Source organism: Protomyctophum bolini (genome assembly GCF_963924005.1).
Source record: "Protomyctophum bolini genome assembly, chromosome: 21".
NCBI lineage: Eukaryota > Metazoa > Chordata > Actinopteri > Myctophiformes > Myctophidae > Protomyctophum > Protomyctophum bolini.
This window is the reverse complement of record NC_137882.1, coordinates 12,062,023-12,077,454: the sequence shown is the minus strand read 5'-3', so window position 1 is coordinate 12,077,454 and position 15,432 is coordinate 12,062,023. Positions and strand designations below refer to the sequence as shown.

Genomic DNA, 15,432 nt, shown 5'->3' with positions numbered 1-15,432 from the left:
TGAGAGAACAGAACATGTAAATGTATTGCGCTTTCAAGATTCAAGAGGATTTTTATCTGTCACTCACTCATATAGGTACAAGTAGAGAAAGGTTATAGTGTGGCATGCTTCGCAGTCTGTTAATTTCATGTAATTTAGCGAATGCAAAGTCCTTAAGCCAAGCAATTGCCTCCTGATCTGCAGTATGGAGGCCAACTAATCCATCCCCATTCTTTGGAGAGGGCAAGCTTCAATGATGTGCTCCATTGTTTGTTTCTCTTCCACAAGCACATAGTGGGCTTGGGCTACTACCCCATTTCCTTGAATCGATTGACGGTTGACCACCGCCGTCTCCTAGGGAGGTTAGTGTCAGGGACCTGTTGGGTGACACCAGGTGTTTGTTTGGGCCTCAAACACACATCAAACAAACATGCTCTGTTCCGTCTGTGTTTCATGGCCGCCTCAATGCTTTTCCAATGGAAGTCACGTGGTTTGACCAAACACACAAAAGTGTTTGGTCAAACCACGTGACTTCCATTGGAAAAGTATTGAGGCGGCCATGAAACAAGGATGGAACACAGTATGTTCGCTTGATATGTGTGTACAGGGCTGCGGACTCCCATTCCTTTTACCAAGCTGATTGGAAGGTAAACTCAGCTGGCGGGGTGTTCTTCCAGGTGTTCTTCCAAATTGGTTGTTTATGCTGGGGGTTATTGACTGACAATCTGGTGGGGTTTCCCAGTCCCCTTGGCACGTTACAGCAAAATGGCTACTGTATAAATTACAATTTACGGTAACACCAGAAAATTGTAAAGCTTTTCCCCCTCCTCAGGTTTGCAGAGGGATGGATGGATGGATGGCTAGGCTTCAGTGCCTAGCAACAGCACAGACACTTTATCCAAATCAATGGCTGGCCTTCCAAAGGCTGACACATGAGAATCACGGAAGGTTTCCCCTTCGGGGATGGGCGACGGATCAGTGCCCTCGCTATAACAGGAGATGGGACATTAAAACCCCAAAGGACAGGGAAATGTGACTCGGATGTGCGTGCACATGTGTGCTTACCCTTGGGTGCTCTTATGCATGTGTTTATTTATATGTGTGAGCTGCACTTTACGGTGACCGAACACAGCGACCAGAGCTGTGTTTTGTCTCCTTCTTATGCAGAGGCATGTTTGGCGTGAGCCTATCGAAAACAATTTGTACTGGGTTTCGATGAAAAATCTGTGTGTGTGTGTGTGTGTGTGTGTGTGTGTGTCTGTCTCAGCATCCACACATGACTGTGTGACAGACAGCGTGATGAAGCTCAGATGGTGGCCCGTGGCGTCCGTGAACGTATGAGTGATTGATGTGTGATTGTCGCAGGCGAGTCAAGGTGAGGGACAGAAACATTATTTGGCCCGGGGCCCGTATGATGCTCAGCTGTCTCCTTCATCATCAGCATTGCAGTGCAATGCCACTGCTGTCTGACACTAGTATACGCAAGGCGCAGCCTGAAGTAGAACACACTCTCATAAAGTTCGACATTACAATAATAATAATAATAATTATAATAATAATACAAGGAATCAGTTTGAATTTAAATACTGATGGCTGTCAGCTTATATGAGATGTTTCAACATCAAATGATTTCAGGCTTTTGGTTTTTTAACCCATTCAGGCCTGACGTCGAAATAAAATAAAAAGTTTGAGGCACATTTTAACGATTTTTCAAAAATAGCAGACCTACAAGTTATGAGCTATCAGCTTGTAGATCTGCAATTTTTCAATAGCTAAATTATAACATAATGTATGTAACCACCGAAAGGGGTTCCCGCTCAAAATGGGTTAAAGCATCATTCATAGTAAATGGAAGGAGTTACAAGTGTTACGAGCCGAGGGCACATGGCAAATGGGAGGAATATATTATGAACGCACATTATGCTCCCCGGGAACGTGGGTTGTTGGCAGAGCTTTCCATATCGCCCTCACAGTATGTTACCTTACACTGTTGCCTGCCTGGACGTGGTTCAAAGATTAAATTAACATATATCCCTTCATACAATATGGAGCTCACCCACGAGTGCCTTTAATAGCAGGCATGTTCACTTAGCATGTTAGCTTACACTGTTGCCTGCCTGGACGCGGTCCAAAGTTTAAATTAACATATAGTTAATTCACTCAAGTGCGAGTGCCGTTAATAGCAAGCTCGTTCACTTGTTAGTTTCTGTTGCCTCACTTGCCTGCCTGGACACGGTTAAAACGGTTTGAATTAACATATATCCCTACATACAATACGGAGATCACCTACACAAGTGCCTTTTACAGTAAGCCATTACAGTGTGACAGAAACCCTATACTACACAGTGACGGTATTAGGTCCTAATGCACAGAGTACATGATTCATAGCCCGAATAAGCCCGGCTGGATCAATCCATAGAGTTTAATTGAATGGGGAGGTTTTTCTTCCAGACAGACAGGGATTGAAGCTCTCAATCAATGGACGGTGTGAGTTGAGTGATGGACTCACAGGCATAATTATCCCTGCTTGGCAGGAAGCTCTAGCTCTCCCACATGTGTGGGTGTATTTGTGTGTGTGGTTCCGCACATGGCTGGTAGCCTTTATGGTTGCAGGCCTCTGGAAAGCATGCAACCATACGTTGTGTGTGTGCGTGTGTGTGTGTGCGTGTGTGCGTGTGTGTGTGTGCGCGCGTGCATGCGCGTGTGTCTGTCCATGTGTGAAGGGCTGAATACGTGGTCAGGCCATTTTACATCAACGGCACTCGCCATAAATCCAACGCTCGTAAATCTAATCCTCTCCAACATTGACAAATGCTTGATGAAGATGTCACAGAAACCTGGATAAACTGTCCAGCAGTGGCTGAGGAGCAGCAGCAATCCTATGACTGAGCCAAGGTAGAGAGAAAGAAGAGAGAGGATAGAGTGGAGACAGCAAATACCAGTCTATCCCCATGGAACACAGCGCTGTGAAAGCCGTCTGAACCAGCTGTAGTGCGCCCACGGTATGCTGAACACACAAAAAACTGCTGTGGACCACTCTGACCAGATAGAGGAAATTGTTTTTCTTTTCCACCCTGCTTGACGTTATATGCTGACAAAGGTGTGTGAATATGGTATTCCTTCTGTTTTCTTTTTCATAAACTGAGAAAGCTGACACCTTCCGTGCGTGAGCATTTCTCATGTCTTTGCAGATACTGCATGGGTATAAAGAGCTTGGCCAGCAGTGCGCGCTGCACATGCTCATAACCCCACTGAGCTATTGGTAACATGATCGAGGGGTCCATGATAGGGAACATGTGTGTAGCCAGGCGTGTGTCACCCCCACTGGCAGCCAGACCCCAGAGGGAATTCAATCAGACACGCAGACGCACACACACACACGCACACGCACGCACACGCACACACACACACACACACACACACACACACACACACGCACACACACACAGAGAACGTTGTGTGGATTACACCCACCTCCCTCCCACCCTCTCTCTATCTCCTGAGCCTGCCACCATGGCATGGAGAGCTAGTACTTCTCATAATAAAATATCCATATGGAGCAGAGCCTCAAATCGCGTTGAGGCGTCACAGCGCTTCTTTTTTTGGCCCCTATGGGGGAAAGAGAACGAACATAAAGTGCCACTTGTAAGAGACACGAGGCAATTATTAGGAGATACTATACAGCCCATAGGACCGGGCTATAGGATGTTCCAATGACACGTGCCATAGTAAAATGACTAGGTTTTAGTAACGAGCGGTCATTAACGCCCCAGTCCTCCATGAGCAGAGGAAGGGCTTATTGAAGGGAGGAAGAAATTAGAGGCTGCTGCGATACTGCAGTGACTCTCTTTAGGCACCAACCACGCACAGCAGCAAATGTTCAAATTAATTCCCAAATTATGGATTTATAGTGTCTCTGATGCAAGATAGGGCCCAAAATGTGAATCTCAAAAAATATGACATTAAAGGGATAGTTCCGATTTTTTGGACTTTCATTTTTTGTATGAAATACTTGCCATTAATATAGTGGTTGCAACTGTATTAATTGATTGCTCGAGTCCCGTGGTGGGAGTTCTGCTCTGGTTTTGGTCAATATTAAGTAGTTCCGGTAATTTTGTGGGAGGGCCACACAGTAAATTAATTCACAAAACTTGTCATTTAAGTATTGTTGACCTATTTCTGAAATATTAGCGCAACTTTGACCCCTAAATCACATGGAACTAGTTTTTGGGCGTAGTGATATGGACACAAAAACATAGTTCCATGTGATGAGGGGTCAAAAATGGACAAAAAGCTAATTTCTTCTTCTTCAATAATTTCCATCCAGTGCTCCTCTCTAGGAGGGGTCTGCTTTCAACCATCTCCTCGTGATGGCTTTCTCAGCTGCTATTAGCAATATTCTGAACAGGTCCTATTATGCCCTCTGATGTCAGTCCAAGGTATAAACTACGGGGGTCACGAATGATGTTATATCCCATCATTTTCTCCAGATTCTGGTGAACACAGTCCCAAAATGCCTGCACCTTCTCTCACAGCCAAAATATATGGGAGTGATTGGCACTCCAACACCCACACTGTCTCCAGCAATATTGCTGCTCTCTCATTTGTTTGCTATTGGTGTAATAAACTCTTAGAGCTTGTTGAAAAATGTTGTGTTTTACATAATGGAATGCCAATCACTCTCAGACAATTCAATGTTAAGTTCAAATTCCCACTTAAACTTGACATTGACAGTGTATGTATCCATGTTGCTGTTGCATACCTCTAATCCGTCTGGAGACAACCCGTGAAGGTGTTCGTTTGTATGCACCCGTCAATACACCAATTACTTCATTACCTTCCACTGAAATTTCCTTTTTTGATTTCAGTATCATAGAAATGTCTTAACTGTAAATATCTGAAAAAAAATCACTGTTTTGGATTTACTTTTAATGCGTGGCCCCCTATGCCCCCCACAAAATGACCGGAACTACTTAATATTGACCAAAACCAGAGCAGAACTCCCACCACGGGACTCAGGCACTCAATGAATACAGTCGCAAACACTATATTAGGCAAATAATTCATACAGCTTAAGTTAAAAAAATCTGAACTATCCCTTTAAAGTCCAGTTGGCAATACATATCTTGCCTCTAATGTGTCTCATTACAACAAAAGCAGCTTGCTTTCCTTTTTTTATCCCAAAACTCTACCCACTTAGATTGTTAGGTCTATTCTTTGATCTTGAATGATTTAAATAAAATGTTTATATAATTACTGTATTCATGTGTTTGAGCCACAAAACATTAAACACAAGTATCTGGTTTAAAATTTTAAAACTGTATTAGGTGGAGAACTGTTCATAAAGAGGTACTGTATCGTCACGCACAAACACGCACACACAGTGGTTGGTTGGCTTTTTAGTGAGCGAGTTGGCCTTGGGTTAATTACGTCCCACACATGAGTGTAAATTCAACTCTGAGCGTAAAAATGAACCAGTAATGCAGTCATTTGTGCTCCGAGTGCTCAGAGTGCCTGAATAACTATAAGCATCCGAGATACAGATCCCATATAACCGTTAAACTCAGACCAGCACATGGCCTCCCTCGGCACGGTGCTATATGTCTTTTCTTACATGCCGTAGGGTTTTTCTTTAATGCAGTTAATCACTAAAGATCACTAAATCACTAAAGATGTAGGAAAAAGTCTCCATGGTAGCTTAAAGTCCAGCTGAAATGGCTTTTTTTTTTGCTATTCTTATCTTGTAAAACATAGGCCAGTTGTGTCCCCCGACCATCCCCTCAGGCTTATGTGATCGATTTAAATATAACACAATGTCGGGACTTGCGCACTGCGATGCAGTGAGAGAAGCAGTGTGATGGCACTTCTATGGTACAGCATTAGCTGCTGTACCTCAAATGTTTTCAAATACATAATATTTTAGTGTGCTAAAGTTTAAATTGACGTTTGTAATGCACTGTCAGTCCATCATCCTGAATTTCATTCAGAACAGTGTTGCAGCAGCCTGTCTCCATAATTATAATCAGCTGCGAGTGGAGGAACATTGAGCTATGTGAATCACACAGGTGATTGAAATCATGATGCATGATTATGAATAGGGGCTATTGCTGCTGTAATCACATGCAGTGACGGCTCCAGAGAATTGTGACTGAGTGGACTATGGAGGGCTGGCTATTTAGAGCGGGGGCTAATGAATTTTGGTTTACATAGAAGTCAGTCAATTGGGTTTGTGGGTAGGTGGGCTAGGGGGCCTTCACCTTCTGGTGAGTGATGACTGGCTGTTTAATTTATTTTTTATAATTTGCTTTGATTTGTTTCGTCTCCTCCGGCCTCCTCCTCCTCCTCCTTATTCTTTTCCAAAGAAATTATTAAAAAGAAATTAAAACAGTGAAAAAAGGAACTTCTGGGAAAAAAGGAACGTATCCCTGTGAGGGAAGTACGTTGCGCTCAGAATCTGAGCGGACACTCCCCTTTCCGGTCTGAAGCACTGTGCATACCATGAAAATAGTCCGAAGGGAATCCGATTCCAAATTGAATTGTAGTAGGCCACCACCGCTCAAGGAGCAATTGTTTCCCTTCCGTCTTATTTAGATGTAGCGCCCACTCCATGTGGAACCCGCCCCTGTCTTTTGATTCGCATTTCATTTGAAACGCAACGCACTGGGCCACGCCCCTGCTGCACAGGATCTGAGGCCAATTTTCCTAGACTAGGGTGAGAGAGACTCTGAGTAGAGTCACTTCTTCACCTGGAAAGGAGCCAGCTTAGGTGTTTCGGGCATCTGGTTAGGATGCTTCCCGAGTCTCCCTAAGGAGGACCTCGAGGCACGTCCACCCCCGGGAAGACCAAGGATGAGATGGAGCGATTACATCAACTCACTGGCCTTGGAACGTCTCGGGATCCACCAGGAGGAAGTTACTAATTGTTCAGCAAGGGAAATCTGGAGCTCTCTGGCGGAGCTGTTGCCACGACCCGAGTACAGATAAGCGGTTGAAGATGGATGGATATCATGTTCATAATGGAGTTTGAAGTTACAATGGTTTTGTATAGGACGGGGGTGGGGCAGCTAAAATGAATATCAAATATCTAAATATTGAATCAAGCAATTTAAACACTGAGCTGTTCACATAAGCCTGAGTAGAAAAAAGTTGAGTCATTGTTACCTGGAAATCTGGCTTGGGGTTGGGGAAGGGCAGCCAGGCTGAGCGGGAGTTCTCTTGGTACTTGAATGGTCCGGTGAAGACCTGCTGAATGGCACTGAGGTTGAAGGCACACACTGCAGATGCAGCAATGCTGTTCCTGTAGTGAACAACATGAGAAAAGTAGAAAAGATTATGAAAAGATTTTCACAAAATACATAGGAGCAACCTACACATGCACAACTGCAAACACATCGAATTATTAATGCCGTTTTCTTTTATTACTGAAAATGCCTTGAAAAATGACAGAAGACATTGGGCTCCAATTTCGTCGCCGCCTTTACCTGCAACGCGGCCCGCAATTCAGCCGCTGCCCGAACATTACGAATATAGGAGCTTTCTCTGTCCCTTAATGGTATTTTCGTCCAGCGTCACCCGCTATTTTTTTTGCAGACACCGGTATTTGCACCTCAATGGAGATGTCCGCGTAGTGCAGGCTGCGTCATCTCTCCTTATTCTCCTATGCATGCATCTCTTTGTAATTTTCATATAATCAGCAGAAGAGAGTGCCTTGCCTGCTACTTCCTTGTGTTTATATAATTGTATAGTCAAAGAAGTTATTTGTGCCAGCAGCCAGGCATTGTGCAGCGTGCACGATTCCATTTGCTCTTCAGTTCATCACCCCATAGCAGCAAATGGGGTTTATCTAGACCCAACTTTCCTTTTAGCTTCATACCGTTCCGTAGAGACAGCATCTATATCTATATACCAAATGAAAGCCAGAATTTCGTAGTTTAAATAGTACTTTGAATTTTTTTAAATGAGCAAGATTTAAGAGAGTTGTGACTCAATGAAAAGACGAGTGTTCTTGGCTCTGTGCGTGTGGAGAAAAAAAAAGAACGGCACGAGGGGGAGGGGGGGCGGGGGGTGGGTGCAGCACAAGTGAGACTTCAAGGCAGCAACGCAACACTCTTCCATGGGCTATAGACTGTAAGGCTATGAAGCAATATAACACTAACGGGCAACTGATAAGGGATCTCTTAAAGGCAATGGCACGTGGACTAATGGTGATTGGTCTAAACCACGCCCAAACCACACATATGCATAATATAACGGGTAACGAAGGTGTTTTAGGGTTTTAGACAGGTAACCAAAATACCAGCTTTAGTGGGGGAACACCCCTTCCCCAACGCTAAATCCCAAAACAGTGTATTTAGAAAGATCAGACGAAAATGGAGCCCATTACATTGTTCTAATGCGACAATACAAACTGGAGCCTGCAGTCAAATATAAATTATTGACATCACCGGGTAATAATCAAGATGTTCTGCTTGTCTGGGTGCAGATCTCTGCGCTGAAATACAGCTTTGACTTTTCAAACTGTCACTTTCAACAAGTGCCGTCTCCTCCCTCCAATAAGAAAGTAAAGTATGGGAATATTAACTCTCAAGTCAAACTGTGAGACTCGGGCTACGTGAATTATAATCCTGTGCAGCTGCTCATTAAACTGGGTGCCCGGACGGAGAAACGTTTACAGTACCCTTCAAAAGAATAGATTACACAGCTTTTAATAATGGACCGTGCACGTGGTGTGTGTGTGTGTGTGTGTGTGTGTGTGTGTGTGTGTGTGTGTGTGTGTGTAGAAGAAATATGAATTTGTGAACTAAGGGACAGAATACAAGTATGTATGTATATGAAAGGGAATGAAAACAAGATGAGAGATGATGAGAAGGAGAAATATATAAGGATATACTGGGGGTGACGTCTCTGCCTCCAGTATATCATTGCATTATAAAAAACATACACAAACACACAATAAAAGTTGAAATATGGAGACAGTTATCTTGCTCGACAATGATAATACATGTTATGTGCTGTGTGCCCTGTTTGTGTGTGTGTGTGTGTGTGTGTGTGTGTGTGTGTGTGTGTGTGTGTGTGTGTGCGTGCGTGCGTGCGTGTGTTATATAACTCCCACACAACATGCAATTATCATTATGATGGATGCATGAATTTAAGTGCCTGCTCATTCCTGCCACTGAATGAGCAATCACGGTTTAAATGTATATGCCGCACAACAAATTGCCTCATGGTGGACATTAAAGTCGCAACTAAATAAATGTCCAAACTAAACTTTGCAAAAGAAAAATTACTGATGAATGAAACATAAATTCAGTTTTAGTGCACTTAACAACAACATTTATCAACAGTTGAGAGAGAGCGGAAATGTGTGAACTTACATAAATAAACAATGTTAGTGCACACAGTAGCACCCTGCAGCATCTTTTGTTTTCGGTTCCAATGAACATTTATTTAACACTAATGTATTATTCACATAAATACAGAAACAAAAAAAGGGTATTTTACAGTATGTAGATCTGCACTCTGAACTACTTATTATTTTATACAGTATGTAAAGAAATGTGTAAAAGTAATCTAAAAAGTAAACTGTAAAAAGAAAAACGTTTCATGAATTTAAAAAAGATAAATGTGTCTCAGCTATTGTACCCGGTTGGATTCCAGGCCAGGCCAGCAATGTGTCGATGTGTGTCTCAGAACAAAACTCTTAACCCATAATTGCTCCCTGGGCTCCCTGCTAGTTATAGGATGGGTAAATGCAGAGAGGACAATGTGTGAATTGTGCAAATACAAAAACACACGCCAAGGAACGGGGACTGTTCTTTTCTCTATTCTATTCTAATGCAGATACCGGTACCTATATACTGGTTATATTCATGAGCGTGGGCATCAGCTGATGCCCATTATCTGAAAATGCCAGATATCGGCCCAACTAAACCACCAACTAAACCCCAGTCACTTCTTCAGTGACTGGGGTTAGACTGAGATTAATTACTGTGGCAATTTTTTTGCAGACTTGATTCATGATTCATGTGGTTAATCAGCGTTTTTTTTACTTTTTCTTTTTTACGATTTTTGTACCCACCCAGTGTCAATTGTCTATTGTAATCCTAGGCGCTACACTCCCTCTACCAACCTGGGGAGAGCAACGGGCTGACCTCATGCTTCCTTTCAATACATGAGGAGTCCAAGCCACTTCTTTTCAACTGACAGGGGGGGAGTTTCCCTGGTTGGACGTAGCGCGTGGAAGGAACACGTTATTCCAACCAGTTCCTTTCCCCTCCATCAGGCACCCAGGCTAATCAGCATTGACAGATGAATCCATCACTCCTCAACACTCACACATTGGTGGTGAAGATGCCGTAGAGCAGCTCCAGCTCGGGCAGGTAGAAGGTGCCCTGCAGCTCGTTGTAGCCGAAGGGGATCTCTCCCGGCCGGGAGCAGTTTAGCCGGGCCTTCATGAACGTGGTCCACGTGTCCTCCAGCAGGAAGCGGCCGCCAATGTCGTTCTTGCAGACGCGCCCCGCACGGGAGAACACAGTCCGACCGCAGTCGTGCTCCACCGCATTCTCCCGGAAGAAGAAGTACGTGAAGTTGCCGATGTCATAGGAGGAGACAAAGTTGGGCTCTGCTGGCAGAGAGAGAGGAGAGCAGAGAGGTGGTGTAATAGCCAGGGGGGTGGAGAGAGATAGAGGAGAATGCAGGAATGAGTACGAGTTATGACTGATTGACACACAGTGTGAGTGGGTGTGTACAGCCCACATGGAAGGAGGTAAGGCCCGCACACCATTATTTTGGTAAAGGATTACTTTATTGAAAAGAACGACAACGTTTCGATCTTAATCGATCTTCGTCAGGTCAGTATGTGTGTGCACATACTGTGGGTGATCGGTATTAATAACCGCGGGGCGCGTTATGAATGGCTTTGTGTGGTAATAAGAAAACTCATTTTTCATTGTCCAAACATAAAGGTTAGGATGAGAAATGACCAAAACAAGGTGCAGTGTAATAGCCCTCGCCTCCATCTAAAACAGGCGACCCACGCGACATCATCATCGCAAAGGTGTTCATCTTTATGTATGACATTATTGGATCTAAACCGCACACTTCATTCTCACTGACAGTGATGTAATTCACTTTTAAATTAAAGAGGATTTTCCCATCATGATTCTCCAACCGCTCACCCATACACCCCACCCCTGCAACTTTAGACAGCAGCACAGGGGGGAAAGGAAATCAATTCCCTATAAAATATTTGTTATTAAGCTTTTCTCTGAGGTTTCTGAATAGCAGCATAAGGGGGATGACTTTTAATTTATGTTTTCAATTGAAATGTGACTCAGATAATAGTCTTTCAATGACAATATAGCGTTTGACCCACTCTGTAGACTCAGCCAACTAAAACTGTTCAATCAATACTTTTTTACAGGCAGGACATGGGTTGAACTGGCCAAGATGCACATTAGAGGCTAAATAGTTTTTCAAACAATGAAGTGGAGAAAAAAAAGAAATCACAATTTTCCCATCACTGTGTTATTGCTTGTGCAATCTTTTGGTCTAGAGTAAAGGGAAAAAAAGGCAATTACAAGAGATCCACCATTACCTCTCTTCTACACTGTAAAGTAGGTACAATCACTGTGCTTTACCACAAGTTGACTGTATATTCCAGCATTTATCTGTAACATCTAACACCTTGGTAACAGTCCACTCACGTACGGACTGTCTACATTAATACGGTATGTCTCTGCCCAGAAGTTCAAGGCCCCTTACCGTTGAGCCACTTGGAGTTGTACTGGGCAGTGCGGAGTGGGGGCATCCCGCCCAGGCTGCGGTAGATGGCCGGGTCGCGCCCAGAGAAGTCCATGGCGGTGGCGGCGTACAGCTCCCCGCTGGAGGTGATGAGGGCCGTGGAGTTGTGGAGCGGATTGTAGGGACAGCGCGCCATCCCACTGATCTGGTCATGAATCTCCGTCAGGTTGGTCAGCTGTACACAGAGGAGAGAGCGGATGGATGAATGAATGAATGAATGAATGAATGAATGAATGAATGAATGAATGAATGAATGAATGAATGAATGGACGCGTTGAGGAGGCGGAGGAAAGAAGGGAGGTGGGAAGAAGGGAAGAGGAGAAAGATAAATAAAGGTAAAGCCTGAATGATATGTCCTTGTTCGGTGGCCTAAGATAGCAGATAAGCTCACAATGCGTCGCGGTGCAACGTGTGGTGATCTTATCCTGTAAGTCTAGTGCAGCGTTCACACTGATACAAAAGATACAAAGCTACACGGCATATTTTTGCAGCCCTGTATCTTTGTACTGTAGCTGATATTGAAACTATTTTGTAGCTTTGTAGCTGTCGTAGCTTTTATAGCAGCTGCAAAAGTTGGATGTATCTTTGTATCGTCAGCTTCCACTGAAAATGTATGGTACATAGCTAAATGGTGGTTAAATTGTAGCTGCTGGTGTGAACGCAGCAGAGAGAAATTACGCAACGAGATACAGAAACACCTCAGCGGAAATCTTACACAAAGAATTTCCCAAAGAAAAAAATACATCTAACACCGCAAAGTTAGTATGATTCATATGTATTCAGTTATGCACCTTGACTATAAATACCCATGCAAACGGCATGGTTTAGAACTTTAGATCCTTGTGGAAATGTGGAGTAGTCGTCTGAGTTACACGATTAAACAATGAGCCACGAGTTACTGGAACAGAGCTCCTCTTGAGATTTCCAGTTTCTACTGATCACTGCATAAAACTTTAAATGTAGCACAAACGTGGCAAAGGGCAGCATTTACATGCAAACCAGACACGCCTGGTAATGTGCTGTTTGCCTTTGCAGATACAGTATGCAAATAGAACAGTGATAAAAATATCTTGTCTCATTATTATTACTTGTTTTGTTTTGTTTACAGTCCAGTTATACTTTCACAAACCCACGGATTGTCAGTCTGTCTCTCTCATGTACGTATGCACACCACGCAGGTTGAACAAACCCTTTGGCCGCAGTATCTATAGTCAAAAATATATGGAGTCATTAGCACACAGTAAACACGAAATAAATATGTGTAGGGCTCAAGTCCACAAAAAAACAAAAACAAGACCAAATGAACCAAAGTCAAGTCAAATCTACCAGATGAAGTGCTTCTTCCGGAGTTTGGTTTCTAATGATGGTGCAGAACATTTATCTGTTTGTCTGGCTAAACCATCACCTCACCACATCACTAAGACGGGCCCTTACATTTTAATCATGTTGCTCGACAAGACATGCAGCTGACTTTCACATTCCGCCTTTGAATTGGAAGCCAAATCCAGTTCTCCGCATTTAAAAATAATAGCATGACCAGCACTGAGCTCTGACACAGCACGCCCATTAAAAGACAAAAAAGGAAAAAAATAAACAAAACAAAACAGAAATGGGTATAGCTCAATGAACTTTGACGACAGGAATATTTGCTTTTCTTCATCCGAGATGTAATTTGACTTTATGGTGTGAAAGCAAACACAGTAATGTGAGCTTACTGTGTGAGCTAACTTTCTGTTTCCATCTGTCAGTTAATGATGGGTAAATGTACTGTAGGCTATTTTTAAACTTGAATAAAACAATTATTCAATTTGCAATGAAATGGGGTTAAGCTGGGATTAATTTGGACAGTTCCTATACTTCCTACAGAGTACACACAAACACAGGTGTGACTGTGCAGGTTACTTATTGTCCTTTTTACATCTATAAGAAACCCCAGGGCATATTATCACTGTCAGGCAGAAATCCTTTATCTCCATATATTTATCTTTTTATGTTGGTTCTGATAAATTATAATGCCCACTTTGTATGTAAAGTACTTGCCAGCTTGCGATGCAACACGCTGTGAGACATGCACATTATTTAACCAAAGAAAAGTATTAACAAGAGCTTGTGACTAAATAATAACTACATTGGAACCATTGGAACACAGGCTCTTTTTCCCCGCCCGACATAGACGATATCCCAACCGTACTCAAGATCCTAAACACGTCCAACGTTGAACCCCTCCCTGACCCTGACTGTGGGATGCATTCGCGATTCTGTGAATAACAGGTAGATTCTACTTCCTCACAGGATGCCAGAACCCATTTAAAGCAGCAATTGGGTGAAACGGGGCTGCTTTATAGCCTGACTTCCCGGAGCGGGTCAATTAGGATCAAGGGTTCCGCTAACTCCTGCCACCCTCTGCTCCGGTCCAACCCAATGAAACAGAGCGGGCCCTGTCTGTGCTCGCTGGGTGCTGATGAAAGGCCCGTATTGACGGAACTCATTCCGTTGGCCGGGATAGCCGTTTTTGGGTCAATTGGATCTTTTAGAAATCATCGGAGAGGCGATAGAGGGAATAAATAGATAGTGAGACTAGACTGGATCTACCATGCATATTAAAAGGCAGCAGTGAGTGAAAGTCTTCTCTATCCAAAGCCCATGCAGCTGCGTTACTAGGAGGACACTGGAGTGACTTTAGACTTGAATGCCTCTGATTGCTTCTTTATCCCATTTTGGGCGGGAACCCCTTTTGGTGTTAGCATTATGTTATGCTTTAGCTATTGAAAAATAGCAGATCTACAAGCTCATACAAGCTTGTAGGTCTGCTATTTTTGAAAAATCGAAGAAGCACTGACATAGAAACAGCTTTTTCAGAAAACTGTCATTTTCAAACAGACATTTTTAGAATCTGATCTCAGGTCAGAATGGGTTATGGAAAGAGACGCACACGACTAGAGAGGACTTTGTCACAGGCAGCTGGGCGCCACGGCTGTACTTCACAGCTCAGAAACCATTGTGGCTATTGAGCAAATTCTGTTACCCAGTATTAAAGGCGAATATGGTGGTAGGGGGGGAAAGATTGATTTACGTGCAATTTAAGATCTATTATTGAGTTGAATTTCCAATTTTCCACCATGGTCCATTTACCATATTATAACAAAACCAAGGCGTTATCTCTCTTCTCAGCATGAGCAGAATGTAAATGTAATCACAGTACATGTAGGTCTTCTGCAATAGGGGCAATCTGCACACCATCCCATCAATATCAACTGCACCACTGTCAAAATCACCACTATCACTACTGTCACTATCATCAATATCTATAGAAACGGTCCACACTCACAAGGTGAATTTACTGCATCAGTGTTTGCAAGGCTGATGAAGGCGTATTTAGTTTGTTATGATTGCTGCTGTGGTAAATTAAAATTCACATGTGAGTTCGGACTCTTTCTATTAGACGGGGAAAAAGCTGATTACCGGGTGTGCCAAACTTTTCTCAGTTGTTTCTAATATGATTTTTTACGTAGAATCTAATTCTGCTCGGGACATTTTTGTATTGTACATAGTTAATGAGATCATTTGCATATTAGACACATTAGATGAAATAAAGATTTAATAAATACATGTAATATGGCAATTGGTTGACATAGTAATATCTTTAGGGCA

General features: G+C 43.1%; 1 protein-coding gene across 2 annotated transcripts in view; it reads right to left on the bottom strand.

Annotated features, from left to right (window-relative positions):
- The window catches only part of sema5a (sema domain, seven thrombospondin repeats (type 1 and type 1-like), transmembrane domain (TM) and short cytoplasmic domain, (semaphorin) 5A), a 156,116-nt gene that overhangs the window by 66,021 nt on the left and 74,663 nt on the right, over positions 1–15,432 (bottom strand). For both annotated transcript variants that reach the window (XM_080793516.1, XM_080793515.1), the window contains exons 7-9: positions 11,743–11,956; positions 10,315–10,600; positions 7,141–7,276 (exon numbers count right to left, since the gene is read on the bottom strand). In XM_080793516.1, the coding sequence (XP_080649642.1) occupies positions 7,141–7,276; positions 10,315–10,600; positions 11,743–11,956 (636 nt within the window). The remainder of the gene's footprint in view (positions 1–7,140; positions 7,277–10,314; positions 10,601–11,742; positions 11,957–15,432) is intronic.